We start from the raw sequence: 20,714 nt of genomic DNA, 5'->3' as shown, positions 1-20,714 counted from the left end.
TTCAATAATTTTATTCATCATTGTTATATCTCATTAAAAATATTTTTTTTTTTAAAAAAAAAAAAACTTAATCTACGTATCGATATTAATTAATACTTCGTAAATTGTAAATTTTAGTGTCATTCTTAGAATGTGTCGCGTCATGTCGTGTTATTTTTTCAAAATTTCTAAACATGGGCCACGCTTACGATCCATGTCGGCCCACATGTTAGCACCGGGCTGCCAATTCCAGTCTCAACTATTGGCCCAATTCCGAATTGCATCTGTATGTCCCAAAAACAGAAACAGTAAATAAGGAATTTTTCTTAGAATTCCCAAATTACAGCCAAAAATGGAAGGAGAAAAAAACCGATGTCCAAAGTCGATCTCTTTCTCTCTCTTCCCCTGAAAAGTTGATGCAAATTTTGAGTGATCTCATCTCTTCTTAGAAAGGTAAGTTATACAAATTTTCTTTTTATGTATTTGATCGAATACTTTCCCTTTTTATCGATTGTAGAATTGATGGATGTGTATAATTAGATTATATGCTTTTTTTTCTTTATTTTTTTTTTTTGGTAATTTGGTATGAATTGAATATAGTTGTTTGCTTGAATTTTTCTTTTTGTTTGAATATTAATTTACAATAATTTTATGTGAGATAGACTTGTAATAAATTAGTCCTCAAATTTTCTGGGGTTGCAGTTATTGGGGTTGATTTGTGTTTTAGATGTAAAAGATTGCATTTTGAGTATGAACCCTGATTTTCAATTTTTGGGTATTGATTATTAATCATAAGAAGCATAGGAGTAGGAATTTTAGATTTTGACTTATTTTAGGTGGGTATGTGCTTGGATTGTGTTTTGAGGGTGGAGAGTGTTTTTATTGATGGATCAACCATTGACATTGTATGTTACACTAGCTGTCACATGCCCGGTTTGACGGTTGCGATGTTGAAGATCGTATGTTTGGATCATTTGGGTTTGCTTGGAGTAAGATTATGGTGCATTTGGTTTGTTCATTTGATTTTTGGCCGGTTGAGAAGTTGGTGGGATGTGAAATGCAAATATTTGTGGTGAATCTTTTGTGAATTCAGAGTGCTTGCATGATGTGAATAGGAATTCGTGGCAAATGCTTGGATGGGGTCCTGTGGTATTTATTTAAATTTAGATGAAAATAATCCTGATTAGGCATGTTGAAGAATATTGTGTATATAGGAAAATGTTTGGGTAACTATGTGAAGGATAGGAGGAAGGAAGAAGAAGGAAGAGAATGTGAGGTGAGGCCGTGAGGGTAGGGTAGGGAAAGAGGGATTTGGTTTATTAAAGGGGAAGGAATATGGATGCCTCCATTTCCTTTCTCTTCCCTTGCCTAATTCTTATCCAAATAAGTGACAATTTATCCGTTTTTTTTTCCCTCACATATTCTTGATCTATTCCCTCCCCTTTCCTTCCAAATCTTGCTATTAAAACGGGAAAAGCCTGTGCTTCCTACTTTCTTCCCACCTTTTTGTTTGATGGAGTCATTGAGGACTTATATGAGCAGTAAATTTTTCCTTTTTGATGTTATGTACATTGTTGACCTTTAATGATGTGTTCCAATTCATGATATTAGAGCAAGAAGTCAACAAAAACCACCAGTCCGCCTCCACCTCCATGACACCACCTTAATCTATCAAAGCCCTGGTAGATTTTAGGATTTCAAGGTGTATGCTGGGGTATTTCTTATCAACTCTTAACAAAGAAGCTGTGGACCCTGTGGTTATTGAATAATGTTAAAACAAAACAAAGTTTTTGTGTTGGGGGGGGGGGGGGGGGTGGGTTGTTGGGGTTGCCATACAAGAATTTTACATTCGTATCATTGTGTGCAAATTGGTACGAATTAGTTAAATGTGATTTCATTCTTTTTACAGCTGTCTCAGGACTCTTAGTCAAATTACTTTGGGTTGAAGTATGTAATTACATCTTTTATGTCTAGAAATTGAAATTTCAAGGTTTTGTGAAGATGTTTATAACTTTTATCCATGGAACTCAGCATCTTCTTTCCTTGTCGCTTGTCACTTTATCAATGATAATCTTTGATGACAAAACCTATTGCTTCATACTCTCTCTACATTGAGGTTTGGACGAGATACTGTGAACCCAGGTGCATATATATATTTTTTTTCCTCATTATGCTGCAGAGTGAAGTGTTCAAATTAGGGTTTTCAGGGGTCTGCTTCAGCTTGGAGTCGCAAAATGTAATTCATCTTATTGCATCAAGTGTTGATGAGGAATCTAACTGGTTAAGTAGCCTGTGGTGGCAATTTGGCAAGGGAGCTCTTCAGAGTTATAGGAAGAATAGGAGTCACCATGATTTCTCATCTCTCCCTTTATTATTTGTTCTTCCACTTCTTCGTTTATACCATGAAAGAATATTTCCTTCCAACTATCTATTCTTTCCATCAGTGTTACCGAATACTGCATTCCCCTTGCGAATTGCTTATTCGGAACACATATTGGAACACGAATATTGGTCTGCTGGAAGTCTGTAAACTTTTGGGCTAGTTTTCAACATTATTAGGTAGCATATTGCGATCTCATACTTGTTTCTTCATACCAAAGTGTACTACGTATTAGGTAGATTCCTTCACTTTTTAGAGGATTTTGATTGGCAGTAGATTCTTCATCTTAGCAGTGTTTTGTACATTGGTGACTTAACTAATACTTCCTCCGTGATTTTTTAGTTGACACATTTCTTTTATCACATTCACGTTTGCCAACATATGATTTTAATGGTTTATAATTCTTATTAGCAACATGTAAATATTATAAAAAATTGATATGTTAATTAAATTTACATTAAGGCCATTTAAACAAGTTCACATATGACTATATTTTTTCATATTTATATATCACAAAAGCTAAATAAAGTATTATTTGTAATAAGTGTCAAAAGTTAAAAACATTTCAACTAAAAAGAACATAGGAAAACATTAAAGATTTAGGGGTGGATTTTTTTAGTTGATCTTCTTTCCTTACAGTGGATATGTTTGTTTTGCTGTTCTCTTTACATCTGTGTATGCATTTTGTTGAGGGTTGAGGATTTATTTTTCTGTGGCTGTTGTATCATATGCCAATCAATTTATAGGATTTTTTTTTTTTTTTTTTTTTTTGGAATCTATCAATATCTATGGATTTGTTTCATTATAATTTGATGTACAGCAGAACTGAAGCTTTAATTTAAGATCATTTTACTCAAATATTTTTTATTTGAATCCAGGACAAATAGGAAGACATCAAACAAAAGGGAATCTTTAGTTTCGTTCTAGGATCCTTTTTGCTTTGAATGCTTACTTTTTCCTATTGACTTAAACCATTGAAATATATGATCACCTTTTCTTGTTAGGAGGTATTTTTATTGCTTGTTGATGTTTTTAAGCTTTTGCACCTTTCAAAAATTGCATTACTCATGCTTTGAACTTGCTTTAAAAAAATTTATATTAAATTATCATTTCTCATGTTATCAACTCTTGAAGATCATATTTGTTAAATGCATTTTTTCGACTGGAAATGGAGGTAATATGTTAATATGAGGTCTATATTTGCAGGAATAGGTTGGAGATCATAAAAGCTCTGCAAGGTTCGAAGAAGCAATTCATAAGGACCAACATTGTGGTTCACACTTTTGATCATGGATGCTGAACTGTTAAACTTTTGGGGCCCAGTCACATCCTCTATTGACTGGTGTGAAAAAAATTATGTTTGTTCATCTTATATTGCAGAGTTTTACAACACAATTTCAAATATACCAGCCATCATTTTGGCTGTCATTGGCCTCGTAATTGCCTTGAGTCAGGGTTTTGAGAAGAGATTTACTGTCCTTCACCTTTCAAATATGATACTTGCAATGGGGAGCATATTGTTCCATGGAACACTGCAACGTGTGTAAGTAACTTAGTTTTTTTTTCTCCTACAATTATCATTTTTTTTTATCCTACAGGTTTTTTGGTTATGATTCTATAAACATCGCATCTAATGGTATAATTTTGGGCATTTAATAGTTCATGACTTCTTTGGTTTGACTAGTTAACAGCTTGATGCTTTATAGTGCACCTCGAGTTTTTGGTTCATGTATATTGAGTTGTTTGATTTGTCAGGCAACTAGATCGATGGGATAATATTTTTGCTTTACTTTTTTGTGACTTTCTTATGCATTTTCCCACTCAATTTTGGACTCATTTTGATGAATCTTGCCCGTTTCTGCTATATTGTGCTCATTGCTTCATTTTTAATACCCTTTTTGGATTCTATATGAGATATCTGGCATTGGTAGCATCGGTCAACAGTGTATTGACACTTGAATGGGCAAAGTCCTACTTTTGGAAAGTTTGTTTGTGGTAGAAACGGCCTTTGGGTTTTCTCATATTTACACCTTTGGTATTGCTTAATTTCCTTTTTGCTTCAACTTTTGTTTGTTTGTGGTTGTGTGTGTTTCTCCTTATATTTCATGATTCACTTGTTTTTTTTGAAAAGTCATGATTCACTTGTTAATTCTGACTAAATAGTAGTCCTTATGACTGCTTGTAAAATCTTCATGGTAGTATTAACTCTCCTGAGTTTCTGATGTAGTTTACTATTAAAGTAATAATAATGTAAATTTTAATTCTCTTGTATCAACTCCTTGAAAATAAAAATGCTGTTAATACAATACTGCAAGTTAGATTTGGACCATGCGGTCTTATGCTCGTGGGTCTAGTTAAACCCAAAGCCATTGGTAAGCTCTATTAGGTGTTGGCTACAACCTTTTTGTGTAGAATAAGCCCAAGTGAGGAGCTATGAGCCTCTGAGTATGCGATGCCATTAGCGCCAAAAGAAGCTAATTTGTACCGTCCCACTCCCTCCTCTTCCTCACTAAACAGGATTGTAGCTTCTGGATCGTTTGAAAAGAATCTTGATTTATTAGTGCATGATTCATGTCTGCTGTTTGTTTTACAGGCAACAGCAAAGTGATGAAACTCCAATGGTTTGGGAAATGCTCCTTTATATCTACATTCTGTATTCACCTGATTGGCATTACCGAAGCACAATGCCCACATTCCTCTTCCTCTATGGCGTTATTTTTGCCGTTGTTCATTCAGTATTTCATTTCAAAATTAGTTTTAAAGTTCATTATGCTGTGCTCTGCTTCCTTTGCATCCCTCGGATGTACAAATACTACATCCACACAGAGGACCCTGCAGCCAAGCGTCTAGCAAAGCTGTATGTGATCACTTTATTCCTTGCAAGCCTATGTTGGGTTTGTGACCGTGTTTTCTGTGAGCATATATCTGCTTGGCCTATCAATCCACAAGGACATGCTTTATGGCACATCTTCATGGGCTTTAACTCCTACTTTGCAAATGCATTTCTGATGTTTTGCCGTGCTCAGCAGCGAGGTTGGGGTCCAAAGATTGTTCATTTCTTGGGTCTTGTTCCCTATGTGAAGATTGAGAAACCAAAATCTCAATGAGCTAGACACAAGTACACAAAGCTGGTTGAACCTCTTATTTCCTGTTCACTTGTGTACTCTGCAGTTAAGGGGCATCTCTGCCTGATAGTAACCTACTCAGAAGGGACTGTTTACGTAGGCTGTTCTGAAGTTTAGCTTGCAAACTATACCCATACTTAAATTAGTAGATGTTTACAGGCAATCTGTCAAAGCAAATATTCAGCATTTTTTTGTTTTTATGTTAGGATCTAGATTAGTCGAAGCTATGGGCAGTTTTTTTGTTAGAACTCAAGTATAGGTTCTATAGTTTACTAAGTTTATGTCGTCTTCATTCAATGGAAAGTGTTAAATTCTTGATTCTCTTGTCAGCTTACTGATACCCAGTTTCTGAAATTTCTTGTTTATGCAAGCTTTTCGTGATTTATATAAGTACAATTGTTTTTTATTCATCTACATGTGACACTGTGATTCTGATAATTTACTTTGTTTCCCTGTCTTGACGAATGTTTTGTCGATCTACTCTACTGATAGTTGCCTGCCTGGTTGAGCTTAAACTACTGAACAAGTGATGCTGAAACTCTGTTGGCAGATGTGAATTTGGCAGGGATATGATGACTTTTGGTACTGTTGGTTGGAGCTCTTATATGATGTCTTTTGTGAATGCCAAATGCTTTAGTTGTTTGTAATTAAAATCTTCATAAATGGTTCTAAACTTGAGATCACATCCCATTTATATTTAGCAACGATATTGACGATACAATTTTTATTGACTTGACTCCTTGGTAATGGCAATATCCTCCTTGGTAATGACTTGACTCATTGAATAACTCAATACCCATACCTACCCAGGCCATATGTGTAACAAATTACTGAGAAATCTAAACCACTTTATTTCGTCGAAGAAGGAAAAAAAAAAAAAACTGTACAGGTTTACAGAAAATAGCAATAAAATGTCATTTATCAATATTTTTTCCTGAGAATATTATTAAGTTGTGTTATTTAATGAAATCAGACAACTTCAGCAAACTACGGAGTACTTTTAATTTAGCTCTTTCATATTCTATTAGTCTATACTAAGATAAGATTGGCGGTCTTGCAGTAAGTTGTACGAGTATATGATATTTCCACACAGAAATTAATTAATCATCAATGTGACTAGTTTAGTCAGGATATGAATTCTACAGCTTTACAAGTTCTGATATTCCATTGCCTTCAGAAAAAGGTCGTAATAACAAACATATAGTGTCTCTTATTTTCTGTCTGAATTAAAGCAGACAATAACCAGATTTATCTGCCCCTTTCCCTTAGCACAACGTAACTCTTGTTTTCGCTCTTCTGTATCTTAGAGATCCTCTTCAAAATATCAGCAAACGCCTTCTTGTCCTGCAGAAAAGAAAAAACAGGCTTGAGGAACAGACTCAGACAAAGCATTGTTTATAATTTGGTATAGTTAACAAGTATGCCAGAGAAATATACAGCCATGACAGCTACGAAAAAAATGAGAAGTGAAGCGGGCCAAAGAAAGACATCAGAAATTCACATCATAATAACCATATCATTTAGGTTCAAATTATGTGCAACAATGAGTAGCCATTTAAACAATCAGCCAACAAAAACATTACTTGAACACGGACATCTGATATTGGTGAGGCAACCTTTTGTTTGAAGAGGAAAAAGATAACATACAAATGTATCAGCCACATTTGGACATAGATTTATAATTATAATTTATGATGATTATGTCAAGATACAAACCATAGCCACTGGACAGATTTCTAACAGCACCAAAATTCAGATCTGTGCAATTTAATCATAACATCATGTAACCAACAAATTGCCTCGAGCACAAATGAAATAATATATTAATATGTACCTCTGGTGACTTTAGTCTTGATTTAAATGTGCCCACAAGATCAGCAGTGGTTACAGGCGCTTTTTGCAACAATACAGCTCTAATTTCTTCTTCCGAGACAGGGCCCTGAGCAGGTGTGCCTGAAGTAGATGTACCACCAGCCTTTGTAGACTGTGGTGGTGTAACTTTTGGGGCCCCACCACTTTTTGATGCATTTTCCTTTGTGGCTGATTTCACATCCTACTCCCCAACATCAAAATCAGTCGAGTAAGAAAGGAACTAAAACGAATTATTGCATCAACAGTATAACAAGCGAATGAAAATGAGGCCAGGTGAGAAAGTGACTTACATTTTCAGTTTTCACCTTTTTATGAGGAGCTGCACTAGAAGATTTTGTATCATCACCATTTTTCCTCTTTCCTTTTGCCGATTTTGAGGCAGGAGTTGCCCGAGAAGATCCTCCAGGAGCTGGTTTTGCAGGGCTGCTATCAGCTGGCTCATCTTTCGGGTCCTTCAACTTAGGAGCTAAAACGGGAGAAGGGCGATCTTCCTCATCCTAACATTATATGATTGATTGGAGAGAATGCAACAAAATTTCAGATAGAAAAAGGCCAACTAGCATTGTCTATGAAGAAAATAATATGCAGCTACTATATACTTACGTCATCGTCATCATCTTCTTCATCTTTCTTTTTTTTGCCTGAGCTGTCATCTTCTTCATCTCTGTCAGACTCATTAAGCCCATTGGCCTGTCCCTGCAGCAATTTTTTCAGCTCCTTTCCTGATTTGCTCAGTCCTCCCTCCTCTTCATCAGCCTCATCGTCATCCTCATCCTAAGAAACTTTATATATGAGTATCATTCAAAAAATAATAATAATAATTCGATTTGCAAATCCACAAATAAAATCCTAGTGAACATCATTTACTCTTAAAATCAGATTCTAATCCCGCATTGAACTTCTTCAGAGTCTGGACACAGGGCCCAGTTGATTTACATATTTGTTACTGTGTGCTCAATTTAAAAGAAAGGTAAGAATCTTGGAATTGAAATTAATATAGCAAAGAAACGAAATGTACTTTTGCCTCTAGTAGCATAATGAGCGAGGGGCTGCTAAATCAGAAGCCAATCCATTAAACTTCTAATTATGCTAACCCTCCATAGCTCAGCGCAATACCAAAACCAAGTCCAAATAAAGTAACATATGAATATATAAAAGATAACTTAGGGCATGTTTTATCCACCAGATTTTTACTAATCTTAACTTATCTGAAATTAAATCTTATTAGAACTTATTAGTTGTAATTTAAACTTGAGTAACCCTTATCAACCCTTATTTTTCATAATACAAATGAAAATGAGGTGAACAGAATAGGCCCTTAAAGAAACAAAACTGCTTTAGGGCAGTTCAATTTGAGTGTATAAAATGGTTCATTGAACACAAACCTGCTTAATCTCTGGGGGTGCAGGAACTTCAGGAGCTAGGTCTTCCCGCTCCTCAGGATCATTACCAACAGCTTCATCGTCATCAGTGAAAATTTCTTCATGCTCCCAGTCATCACCTAGATGATTCCAAACAAAAGCAATTAAAAACATGATTTGTTATTGTTGTGTTTCATTTTTACCCCTAAACTAGTATATTTGATAAGAAGACCCAACCAATCATTGAAAGTGGAAGAGCTCCCTCAAGGACCCTAACCACATTACCTTCCACCGCCACAACAGCAAAACCTACCATTATCAAGTGCAGGAAGGTAATATTACTCTTAAGATCAGTTACAATGCTCCGATTAACACTTGATACCTTTAAATCAAAAGTAGGGGAATTCTTATAATAGAAGTATCTGATACATAGCAGTGCCTGACACAAGGGTCAATACACACCACAGTGATTAGGGATACATAACAGTGCCTGATACATGTTTTCAACAATGGACCCTTCCCAACCCCACGACACCCTGGAGTCCACGAGAGAGAGAGAGAGAGAGGAGGGGGGAGGGGGGGGGGGGGGGTAAGCTCTAGATAGGAAGTTGATCAAATGATCAGTTGTTGCCCAGATTATGTCAAAAACAAATAATAATGGCATGTACTGACATGCAGTTAAATGTGGCTGACGAAATGCTGATTCAGCTTAATAGCAAGAGCCATAAACATCGAATATCAACACTATCAGAACTAGGACAAAGGTAGGTACCCAGAAAATTTAACATTGACCATCTTAAAGAGTTTAGGACGATATGGTTTGAAGTCTGGAACCACAAAAAATAATAATGATGACAACAGATGTAAAACAACACAAAATCCTCACCTTTCTCAATATTATCATCTTCATCATCAAAGTCACCTCCAGCAGGGCTTTCATTGCCGTCGTCGTCGTCATCAGCTCCTTTGCTAGATCCAACTTTTGGCTTCCTATCTGCATCCTCTTCTCCTTCATCCTCTCCCTTTTCTGAAGCATTACCCTCATTTTCAACAGCTGATTTCTTGCGACCTTTCCCTCCACCACCAGTAGAAATATCTTTCACAAGATTCGCATCAAAGGTCGGGAATGCAGCAGCCCCATTGCTGGCTGTCTTCATCATCCATCTTTCGTAACCATCAACAAACTTTCTCCTATTTTTCATCTTCTCCTCTGCCTCTTCTAACGTAAGTTGCTTATATTGTGCAACCTTATTAAAGTTGTACCTGGCATAGCCACAAGTAATCACAAACTGATTTTGGATTACTAGTTTTGGAGTGGTGGGGAATGAGGGGTGGGGAGAGATTCCACGGAGAGAGAATGCCAATAATTCATGCAATAAGAAACCAAGAGCAGCCCAAAGTGTTATCATGGAATCATATTTCACTCACATCATCACATTATAAGGGTTATTGACTATTGAGTTTACTGTGAATGTGATAGCAATAACATCTGAGATATAAAGCCCAGACAGCTATAGCTGTACTGTAAAGAATAGACATGACGCGTGCAATCATTAATCACAACATACAGTAACTGTCTACACAGTATAATTGGATACTACATAAAGGACACAGTTTCAACCATGTTAAGTTAAACTTGAAATATTTGAAAAAATGGAGTTCTAAAATTGTATGAGTATAATTTATCACATACCAAGAACCAGCTGGTATTGCAACAAACTCTTTGGCTTGCAACACTAGGAGATAATATGTAGCAGATTGTGCACCTTCCAAATGACCCTGGAACTGTGATTGACCAGTTTCATCTTCCAGCATCCAAGGCTTATTCTTGAACTTCTCCTATTGAAGATTACACATCAATGTTACAATAATTCACATGGAACAAGCAGCAAGATATGTCTATAACTTGTCCAACATGACTGCACATCAAGTAACCTACAAACACAAGATGAAAGCAATATAACTCCATGTTCGCAGATAACGTGTATACTAAATGACTGCCCAAGACCATCACTATCATTACTTTTGATAGTTACAAGTTAAACGATAGATACCAAACTATAAACCTTACAAAGACATATGGAAGAGAGGAACAGTTTCGACACCAAAAAACAAATAAGATTTCAAATCAACACAGGGTAACTTCTTTACAGTGCAAAATAAGGTAATTGTCATGTGGGCAAGTCAGGGAAGTAAGACTTTGAAGCTAGACATTAAAGCTAAGAAATTGAATATCAAAAAGAATTGCAGGTTCAACACAAGTGTATCTACATACAAACAGAAGGATAGATAGCAAGGGTTTAGAACTTTAGATCTCCAATCCCCAAAACAAAAGTAAAAAGAGTGCACAAAACTGTCTGAATTTACACAGTACACAGAATGAATTATATAAAACCTTTATTGATAATAGAGTTCTGTAATTTAGTACTGATGACTGAACAATAGTAAATGATGCCAAGCGTCGCATCATTATTGAATTAAGGAAAATTTGGCAACAATGACATATAAGCAATTAATTATATACTACCTCCGTTACATATTATGTGCAACTTTTAGGTATTATTTGTGAGATATAAAAAATTCAAAAGTTGCACATAATATGTAACGGAGGTAGTAGAATGAATATATCTGGTAGCTTTACGTGTATTGGCATGAATAACAAATCGATGTTAAGATGTAGATAGATACAACATCATGCATAAGGTAGTAAATTTCAAAATTTATCCGCGGATCTAACATCTTGTACTCTCTTTGAGCCAAATCATTTGCATTATCTTGACTTTCAAGATATATTTTCAAATTAAGACCACTAGTTTGAAACACATTACAACATTTACAGCATAAGGAAAGCCTTTTAGGCTGTATACAAATATTCTGTGTATACATGTAATACATGACCCTGGTAAATACAGCTGCATTAGACTATACAAAAACAATCACAGCCCAATTCAAAAGAACATTCTTTTATATCATACTCCCTCCATCCTTATTTGTTTGCCCACTTGACTTTTCACGGCCTTTAAGATATGTCTTTAAACATAAATATCTCCAATTTTATACACGCAACAATTATAAAAGTTTGATATTCCTATAGTAGACATTGTAACGAAACCAACAAGGTCCCACATGAATACATTAATTCTTATAGATTATAGATGATTTTAAAAGTTTGACCTAAAAAATACTATGGGGCAAACAAATAGGGACCGAGGGAGTAATAGAAACAAAAAATCTCAATATAGTGTCAATCATGTCACTATACAAACACTTGAGAGGATGTGATGCAATATTAGTCTTCTAAAGTTTTTCACAGATACTCCCACCTGAAGTAGTTTTCCTTAACAAAGTAAAATATTGAGTGACAGGAAACCTTTATAAAGTTTGAAAAAGAACCCTAGATTATCTTGATAAGTGGGTAGCACAATTCATTACTAGAGCAAAATAAACACCCCCTCCTTCCCTTGACTTCATACTTACCATTTGAGATGCCTCAAAATAAACTTCATATTTGCTTTTAACTTATAGCTAATAATTACATAATACCTTTTCCTCCTATCTCCACCCCACTGATCCTTTCTCCTTTTTGTCGAACATATTGTCATTTGAAATTTCACTATACATCTAACAACCATTCTTAATCTTCACCTCAAGCCAATATGTAAAGTCTGTGATGGGAGTATGGGACGTGGGCCACAGAAGAAAAAGTAGGCAACCATTTTTTTTTTTTCCATAGATACAAGCATTCATAAGCAAGTATATTCATATACATAACAGGATTGATGTTTAGGTCACCCTTCTTACTTTACTAGTAATTGTGATAAGTATAAGTAAAACCTTATAACCATATCTTCAATTGTGCTCTGTCCATACATGCAACATTTTCAAGTTTCGACTGAACAAAAATTCTTCATGCTAACACCATTCACTTTTATTTCAACCCATTCGTCCTTCCCCCAAAAGATAACGCATACAAATGCACCAAAATGATTGCATTAGTTTCATTTTCATTGTACTTGTTCATCTAGCATCCACAAAGTTGTCCATCTACAATCACTTGTCTTGTTCAGCAAAAGCTAAACCACTCAAAAAGCACAAATCGCAGCAACTAGAAGCCATTAACATATTGCTTTCCCGGGTACAAACACATCAACAAACTCCCTCCCACACTGATCACGTACTCCCATACAAAATTCAAGGGTGCCCCAAAAAGTATCTTACCAACCCGACCACCTCTACTTCAAACATGAATCAAATGACCCAAACAGTTGTGACTGATACCGGCATTTGAAATATTGATCAACTCTCAAAGAACTCTCTAGAATAATTAATTACCTAATTACACTAGAATTTACTCTTAACTAGCCAAGAATTAATCACCCAAATTGTTTCCCCAATTCAAAAACCCTAAACATTAATCAATTAAATTGTATACCCAATCTACCACGAAACTTAGAAAGATTTACCTTCAAAGCATCGGTAATCTGGCGATTTTGAAGCCCTTCTTTCTGCAAAGTCCATTTATTCTCCGCACTCTTCTTCTTAGAGAAATTCGGCAATCCAGTCGGAAATCTCCCAATAAAGTAATTCTTATCATCGCTCGAATTCGTCCTAACATTATACTCCTACAAAATTCATCAATCAAATTCAAATTCATTGAATCCAACAGAAAATGAATCAAATGATGATAAAGAAGAGAGAGAAAATTGCGCACACGAATCAATCGAGTGATAGGGGTACCACATTCGAAGCATTTAGCACGATTTTCCGCCATAGTTTTACCGCAGTTAGAGCAAAGCGTCAAATGCTTGCAATTGCTGCCATAGAGATCGCTGCTTGATCCGCATCGACCACATGTTGGCTTCAGCATCAAATCGAACGACATAGCTGAGGTTTTGTTGCAAGAATTTCTGGAAATTGGGAGAGGATTATTGGGAATTAGGGATTATAGTTTGAAGAATTAGGGTTTGTAAGTTTCGAATGAATTTTGAGCAAGGTTTTTTTTTGTATGATTTTGGAGAGGGTATGAGAGAGGTTTGTGTTGGTATTAATTTCGTCAAGAAATGAGCTCGATTGTGGCTTTTAGGTGTAGCCGTGTAGTGGTTTTGCCTACAATATTGGAGTACAAATTTACAATTTTAGCCCCTTAATAACGAATTATGTTTGTATAAATTGTATTGTTTATTAAGGGGTTCTCTACTTCTCTCCAATTGTAAGGTGGTTTTCTAAGGCCCTTTTCTTTTGAGCTTATGAGCAGGGCCTTACTAAACTAGTGAAATGATCAAAGTAACTAGTATATACAATTATATAAGTATATTAGATTATTAGCGAATAACTGCGTCAAACTATTGTATTTCACATCTTAGACTATGAATATAGAAAATACTAATCTAGACTAATGTATTTGTACCCTATATTGACTACGTTTTAAAATACATATTTACTCAATTGCACATTTTCGATTTTTGTGAACACTAGACACAAAGTGTAATCATACTTCTCTTACCCTAATGCATAATGAGGATCAAGAATTGGCTAAAATGGTAGCAAAAGATCACTTGAGAAGGATTAATACTGGAGAGTGATGCACATGTTGTAACGCATGACTTGAGCCTTGCAAGTTGCAAGAGCATTGTTGGGTTGGTGACTCCCAAAGTTCCAATTAATTGTTGAAGGCGTACTTTGTATTTGCATATAATTGCTTTGAGTCCTAGTCTTTCACTTTATACGAGTAATGTGTATAGAATAAGACGTGCAACCTGAATCACATTTGAATAAATCAGATCAAAATAGACGAATATATATATTTCAACTTCGGTTTTAAGTCCAACAATCAAACTATAAAATAATTTCGGCCCTGTTTGGTAGTAAGCTTATTGGGGGTATATTAGCTTATTTGACTAAATTTAGCTGATTGACTAGTCAAACAAGCTAATACAAGTGTTTGGTAGTAAGCTTATTGAAAGAGCTTATTCCACTAAATAAGCTCTTTTTGAAAAAGCTCATTTTAGGAGCTTTTTCAATTAGCTTATTCATTAATTATTGTGAAATGACACTTATAACCTCATTTAATTTAAAATCCTATCTAAACTACCTATCCCACAATTAGCTTATTGGTCATTTCACATACTCAATCACCTTTAAGCTATCAGCTATTTATCAAACACTTTTATATAATCAGTTGATACAATAAGTTAGTCAAATCAGTTAATAAAATCAGCTAACTCAATCAGCTTCAGCTTTCAGCTTTCTCCCAAACAAGACCTTCATATTCTAGTTCACATAGGATTAAATCGAATACGGATGTACTACATTTTTTTTCTTCCCATTTTTCTTTTGGTTTTTGGTTATTTCAAACAAAAAAAAACCTGAAACTCCTTTTAAAAAAAAGTAGCCTCACATTAGTACATTACCATTAGTTAGTTTGTACACAGTTGATGCTGCCTGACCTTTCTTCTCCAATATCTTCTTCCCTCACCGGCGACCGGTGACCGGCTGAGAACGGCGGCGACCGGTGAACGGAGACCCACCTAAGCTGGACGCCACCGGAAAAAAATGAAAGGGAAAAAAGACTGAGGTTCAATTGTTCAAAGTCGATATTTTGCTCTCTCTTCCCTTGAAAAATTGATGCATTAGAAAGTAAAAGTTCAGTGATTTCATCTCTTCTTATAAAGGTAAGATTGTAAGAATATCATTTTTATTATGTGTAGTTGATTAGAAACTTACCCTTTTTCTTGATTGCAGAATTGATAGGTGTTGAATTAGATTATTTGCTTTTTTTTTTTTGGTAAAATTTGTATTAGTTGAATATAATTGTTAGCTTGCACTTTGACTTTTTAATCAAATGTGAGAAAGGTTTGTAATAATTTGTGTGTTAAATTTAGCCAAGATTGCATTTTGAGAGTATGATCTCTGAATTTCAACATATATGAATTATGGACATTGGTAATTATTCATAGGAAACATAAAAGGAGGAATTTTGGATATTGAACTAAATTAACCCCCTTTTTTTTTGGGTTTGTGGGTATGTGCTTGGATTTTGGTTTACTGGTGTAGGTGTTTTTATTGCTGGATTAAACATTGACATTGTATGATAGTATGATATACTCCTACCGTCCCTAAATTACATTCCTACTTCTCTCTATTATGTGAGGAATAAATGCTAGAAGTAAGAATGTAATTTAGGGACGGAGGGATTATTAAACATTGACATTATTGATCAGACATTTATTGCTGTCCGGTTGCGATGTTGTAGTCTTGTAGATAATGTGTTTTGTTCATGTGGGTTTGCTTTGCTTGAAGTAAGATTGTGGTACATTTGGTTTGTTCATTTGATATTTGGTCAGTTGTGATGTTGGTGGATATATAATGCAAATATTTGTGGTGAATCCCTTATATATTTAAGTGTGCGTTTAAATTAGTGCATGATGTAATTAGGAATTCGTGGCGATTGCTTAGATGGGATCTTGTAGTATTCAAACTTCAATGATAGTAATCCTGGTTAAGAATGTTGAAGAACGAAGTGTATAGAGGAAAACTAAGGGGAAAGAGCGAAGCATTCAAACTTGAGGTTTTCAAGCTTGTGATATAAATATGAACTTTGGAGTGCAACCAAGTGTATAGCTGTATCTAAGTGTATCAGGGGTTCATGAAGGATCTAGCTGGCTAAGCAACATGAGCAGCAAAAATTTGGAGGGGAGCTCTGAAAAATGATAGCCACTCGGCCACTCCATAATTAATTCAAAAGAGACCTATATTTTGCCATGTAATTGTAAGTTTTAAAAGAGATTCATTTTTGTGATTTCAACATAATGAACACTTGTAGGCTGGCCTTAAAGAATCAATTGAACAAAGATAACATTCTAGGTCATGCAGCCATAGAAGAGTTGGGTGAACCTGAGTCAATGTAGGAGACAGAATACCACTGTTTTCCCTTTTGTAATTCATACACATTTAGTAGTTTCTTTGCTAGCTTCTTTACTCGTAGGCTCGACATAGTTCTAAAGCTTTGGCTGAGAGGAACAACAGGAGCCTCAAAGCCTTTCCCATTTCCACCTCTTTGGCTTGTTTTACCATTAGATGGAGGAAATGCTTGTGCTTCCAACATTCTATAATTTCTATTGGTCTTAAGTACAATATACTTTATATTTTGAGTGAAACAATTTTAAGGGTTTAATGGTATGGGAAATTTTTTTTATCCGTTGTCTAAAATTTTATTCCCTCCTTCTCTAAGTGATCGTCCTTTATGCATTTTTCATTTTGTTAATTTTGTTGAGATAATAGACTAAATTGGTGGGGTCTAAAGTATTACATGTGAGAGTAAAGCTGATGGAGCCGAAGGAAAGGTGGTGTTTCTATTTGTAGGGTATTTGATTATGGGCTCCTTTAGAATTGAACCATTTCAATGTTGTCCAATCCCTGCATTTGTTTAGAGCTCATTCTTCCTACCTATTGCTCAAGAAGACATTTGTTTTCTCAGCATGACTTTTAAAGTCTGGAATCCTCCGTGACGTAACTCTTTGTGACTATTGTCCAGTGCTTTTTTAAGCTTATTTTTTTTCCTAATGTTATTTTATTTATTTTTTGCTTTTGTCTTGAGCTCTTCACTATGTGTTAAACATACATTTTTATTTTAATAGGAAAAGTAGGGGATAGCTTGGAGATCATAAGAGCTCTGCAAGGTTTCGAATAAGCAATTTATATCGACCAACTTTGTGCTTCACCAGCAATATGATCAATGGATGATGAAGTGTTAAACTTCTGGGGGACAGTCACATCCTCTATTGACTGGTGTGAAGACAATGATGTTTGTTCATCTTATATCGCAGAGTTATACACACAATTTCTAATGTACCAGCTATCATCTTAGCTGTCATTGGCCTCATAATTGCCTTGAGTCAAGGTTTTGAGAAGAGATTTACTGTTCTTCACCTTTCAAATATGATACTTGCAATGGGGAGCATATTGTTCCATGGAACACTGCAGCGTGTGTAAGTAACTTAGTTTATTTCTCCTACAACTATCATATTTTTTTTACCCTATCTCAGTTTCTTGGATATGATTCTACAACATTGCATCTAATGGTAAAATTTTGTGCATTTATTTGTTCATGACTTCCTTGTCTGGTTAGTTGACAGCTTTATCCTATCTTTTGCACCTTAAGCCTTTAATTTATGGATATTGAGGTGATTAGCTTGTCAGGCAACTTGATTGGTTGGATAATATTTTTGCTTTATTTATTTGTGTCTGTCTTCTTATGCCCCCCCCCCCCCCCCTCTCAATTTAGACTCGTTCTTACGAATTTTGCCTGTTTTTGCTGTATCGTGTTCACCGCTTCATTTATAATGCCCTTTATGGATTCTATTTGAGATATCTGGTATTGGTAGCATCATTGTTCATTTGAAAGATGTTGATTATTCCTGCATGAAATATGCCTGTTTTTTGTTCTACAGGCAACAGCAAAGTGATGAAACTCCAATGGTTTGAGAAATGCTCCTTTATATCTACATTCTGTATTCACCTGATTGGCATTACCGAAGCACAATGCCCACATTCCTCTTCCTCTATGGTGTTAGTTTTGCCGTTGTCCATTCAGTATTTCATTTCAAGATTAGTTTTAAAGCTCATTATGCTGTGCTCTGCCTCCTTTGCATCCCTCGGATACACGAATTCTACATCCACACAGAGGATCCTGCAGCCAAGTGTCTTGCAAAGCTGTATGTGATCACTTTATTTCTTGCAAGCATGTGCTGGGTTTGTGACCGATTTTGTCGTGCTCAGCAGCGAGGATGGGGTCCAAAGATTGTTCATTACTTGGGTCTTGTCCCCTATGTGAAGATCGTTAAACCAAAATCTCAGTGAACAAACACAATCACGCAAAGCTAGTTGAACACCTTTTCCGGCCCCTTAAAGCTCTCCACAGATCAAGGTGTCTCACTGCCTGATAGTAACCCACTCGAAGGGACTGTTGACAATCTTAACAAAGCCTGTTCTGAAGTATGGCTTGTCACGAAACTATCATTTTTTTTGGTGGTCCACCCGGTTCACCCTTTGGGCTAATCCGGATTCGGGATCAGTTCTAGGTGGTTAGGTTCCAGTCCCCTCCCAACTGTTACGAAACTATCATTAACCATACATACAACAATAAATGGTTACAAGCAATTTCGGTAAGGCAAATATTCATTGTTTTGTTTTTATATTAAGGTCTAGAGGATTAGTCGAAGCTATGGTAGTTTTTCTGTTACTCATAGAACTCAAGTGTAGGTTTTACAGTTCTTTATAAAGTATTGGGTTTCTTCATTTGGTGGAAAGTGTAAATTTTTTTATTCATTTGTCATTCTTACTGTTACCTAGAAGCTGAAATTCTTGCTTATGCTACCATTTTAGTGATTTATACATTTTTGCACAACTCGACTAACTCTGTCACTTTGATATTTTACCTTTTTCATGTGTAATACAAAGTAGTTATTGCGATGCTTATTTGAATGTCTTCATGTATTGTTTAACAAATAGTAAATTTGTTATCTGATTATTTACCGATTACCATAATTTATTATCGGCTTCAAAGTACAGTACTGTAGACCTGTAGTAGGTAGTCTAGGTACCATTCGTACAAGTTTATTTCCTTGCGATACGCCATGGGACACGACTCACACGAGAGTTATGTTGTATGCATGGACCTCGTGCTCCCAGCCTCCCAGGCCCCAGTACTCCAGTAGTAATTTATGTGGTCAATTAATCTGACGCTTGTTACCCGTACTAAAATGGACCAACTTTTAGAAATTAAAAGATAGCTGATCTAAATCAACCCAATAAGAATTAACCATCTTAGATGAAAAATGGTAAATGTACTTGAAAATCCAACGACCCAAAACTAAATATATGGGCACACGCTTGCCACGAGGACTAAGCAATATTTTGAATTTGGGACAAGGGAGTGTCTAGATTTCACCCTTAAAATAGAAAACTTTTCTTTTAATTTTGTTTATTAATGTTGTAATACAAAGACTTATACTCGTATTACTCTTACGCCCCGTTTGCGTTTGATAACCGATTATAAATAATGGTAATAGGATTAAATGAATGAAGTTAAATGTAAATTTGCAAAGTAAATTCATGTTCGTTCACTCCCATGGTCATTCAAATGACCACCAAATTGTCTATTTTTCCTCTCTAAATTTTCATTCCCAGCTAATACCACCTCTCAAGTGATAATTGATGATGGTAATAATAGACACATTTTTGAAGTTGAGATTGGTTCCCATGGAGATTATAGATTGAATTTCATACTAAATTACACTTTAAAATTCATTTTCATTACTGTGTTTAACGACCTATCAAACAGGTCGTAAGCATTTAATTTAAAATATCAATACAATATTGCTCATCAGTTTAAGTAACTTCGAGTGGTTAAAATATGATCTTGCCATTCCATATATTTTGCCTATTCATGTGCTCATGCATCATTCATTGATATTATTCTTTCACAACTTCCGTTATTGATTTAATCTATTACGAATAACATATAACCACTCTATTACTTGAAATTTTCTAATCTAAACTAGACTTAACTTATTATTCATACGTTATGTGATAAACTAAATTTTTAAATAAGTTGAGGAGAAAAGAGGCAAAAACGAAAACTAATGGGACTAAATATTTTTTAGTTATCACACCATATATTTTTGTATTTCAATAATTCAATACAATACTCTGTATAACTATATATATTTGGAACTTTCAATTTTTCTGTTGGTTTTAAATTTGTCTCTTTAATTAATAAATCCAAGAATTTCCGAATAATGTTAAATTTAGTAAGCTAAAAATATACCTCACTAATTCAAATACTTGTGACAAATACATAGGTCCCTTAGGAAACTGCCTTGAAACATCCTTTACTTTGTACAAAAGTGAAAGTACGTAACAAGCAAAATAAAACAAATAAATAAAATAATTGAAAAGAGAGTTTGAAAGATAGATAAAAAAAAGAGACTGGTAGTT

General features: G+C 35.1%; 2 protein-coding genes and 1 pseudogene across 3 annotated transcripts; 2 read left to right on the top strand and 1 right to left on the bottom strand.

Moving 5' to 3' along the window:
* Positions 1-288: 288 nt before the first annotated feature.
* On the top strand, positions 289-5,894 carry LOC145611585 (alkaline ceramidase-like). The gene is made up of 3 exons (XM_081666924.1): positions 289-432; positions 3,566-3,902; positions 4,953-5,894. Exons 2-3 carry the CDS (start codon positions 3,649-3,651, stop codon positions 5,464-5,466), a joined length of 768 nt encoding a protein of 255 aa, XP_081523050.1. The 5' UTR covers positions 289-432; positions 3,566-3,648; the 3' UTR covers positions 5,467-5,894.
* A 644-nt stretch (positions 5,895-6,538) lies between these two features.
* On the bottom strand, positions 6,539-13,781 carry LOC145611743 (transcription initiation factor IIF subunit alpha-like). Its single transcript, XM_081667104.1, has 9 exons — positions 13,429-13,781; positions 13,181-13,339; positions 10,411-10,556; positions 9,604-9,980; positions 8,742-8,857; positions 7,960-8,130; positions 7,647-7,853; positions 7,319-7,537; positions 6,539-6,828 (listed from the first exon to the last, which is right to left on the bottom strand). Exons 1-9 carry the CDS (start codon positions 13,597-13,599, stop codon positions 6,733-6,735), a joined length of 1,662 nt encoding a protein of 553 aa, XP_081523230.1. The 5' UTR covers positions 13,600-13,781; the 3' UTR covers positions 6,539-6,732.
* A 1,291-nt stretch (positions 13,782-15,072) lies between these two features.
* Positions 15,073-19,069, top strand: LOC145611950 (alkaline ceramidase-like; annotated as a pseudogene). Its single transcript, XR_014106497.1, has 3 exons — positions 15,073-15,388; positions 17,354-17,704; positions 18,167-19,069. The product of XR_014106497.1 is annotated as an alkaline ceramidase-like (transcript).
* Positions 19,070-20,714: the final 1,645 nt, after the last annotated feature.

This window comes from Chenopodium album, chromosome 24 (genome assembly GCF_948465745.1).
Source record: "Chenopodium album chromosome 24, dcCheAlbu1.1, whole genome shotgun sequence".
Lineage (NCBI taxonomy): Eukaryota > Viridiplantae > Streptophyta > Magnoliopsida > Caryophyllales > Amaranthaceae > Chenopodium > Chenopodium album.
This window is presented reverse-complemented; position numbering and strand designations above follow the sequence as displayed.

Coding starts and splice junctions, on each gene's coding strand:
- LOC145611585 (XM_081666924.1), top strand. CDS start 3,649: ATGGATGCTGAACTGTTAAACTTTTGGGGCCCAGTCACATCCTCTATT. Junction 3,903..4,952: donor CATGGAACACTGCAACGTGT/GTAAGTAACTTA, acceptor TTTGTTTTACAG/GCAACAGCAAAGTGATGAAA.
- LOC145611743 (XM_081667104.1), bottom strand. CDS start 13,599: ATGTCGTTCGATTTGATGCTGAAGCCAACATGTGGTCGATGCGGATCA. Junction 9,981..10,410: donor GCAATACCAGCTGGTTCTTG/GTATGTGATAAA, acceptor TGGCTATGCCAG/GTACAACTTTAATAAGGTTG. Junction 7,538..7,646: donor AAAAGGTGAAAACTGAAAAT/GTAAGTCACTTT, acceptor GTTGGGGAGTAG/GATGTGAAATCAGCCACAAA.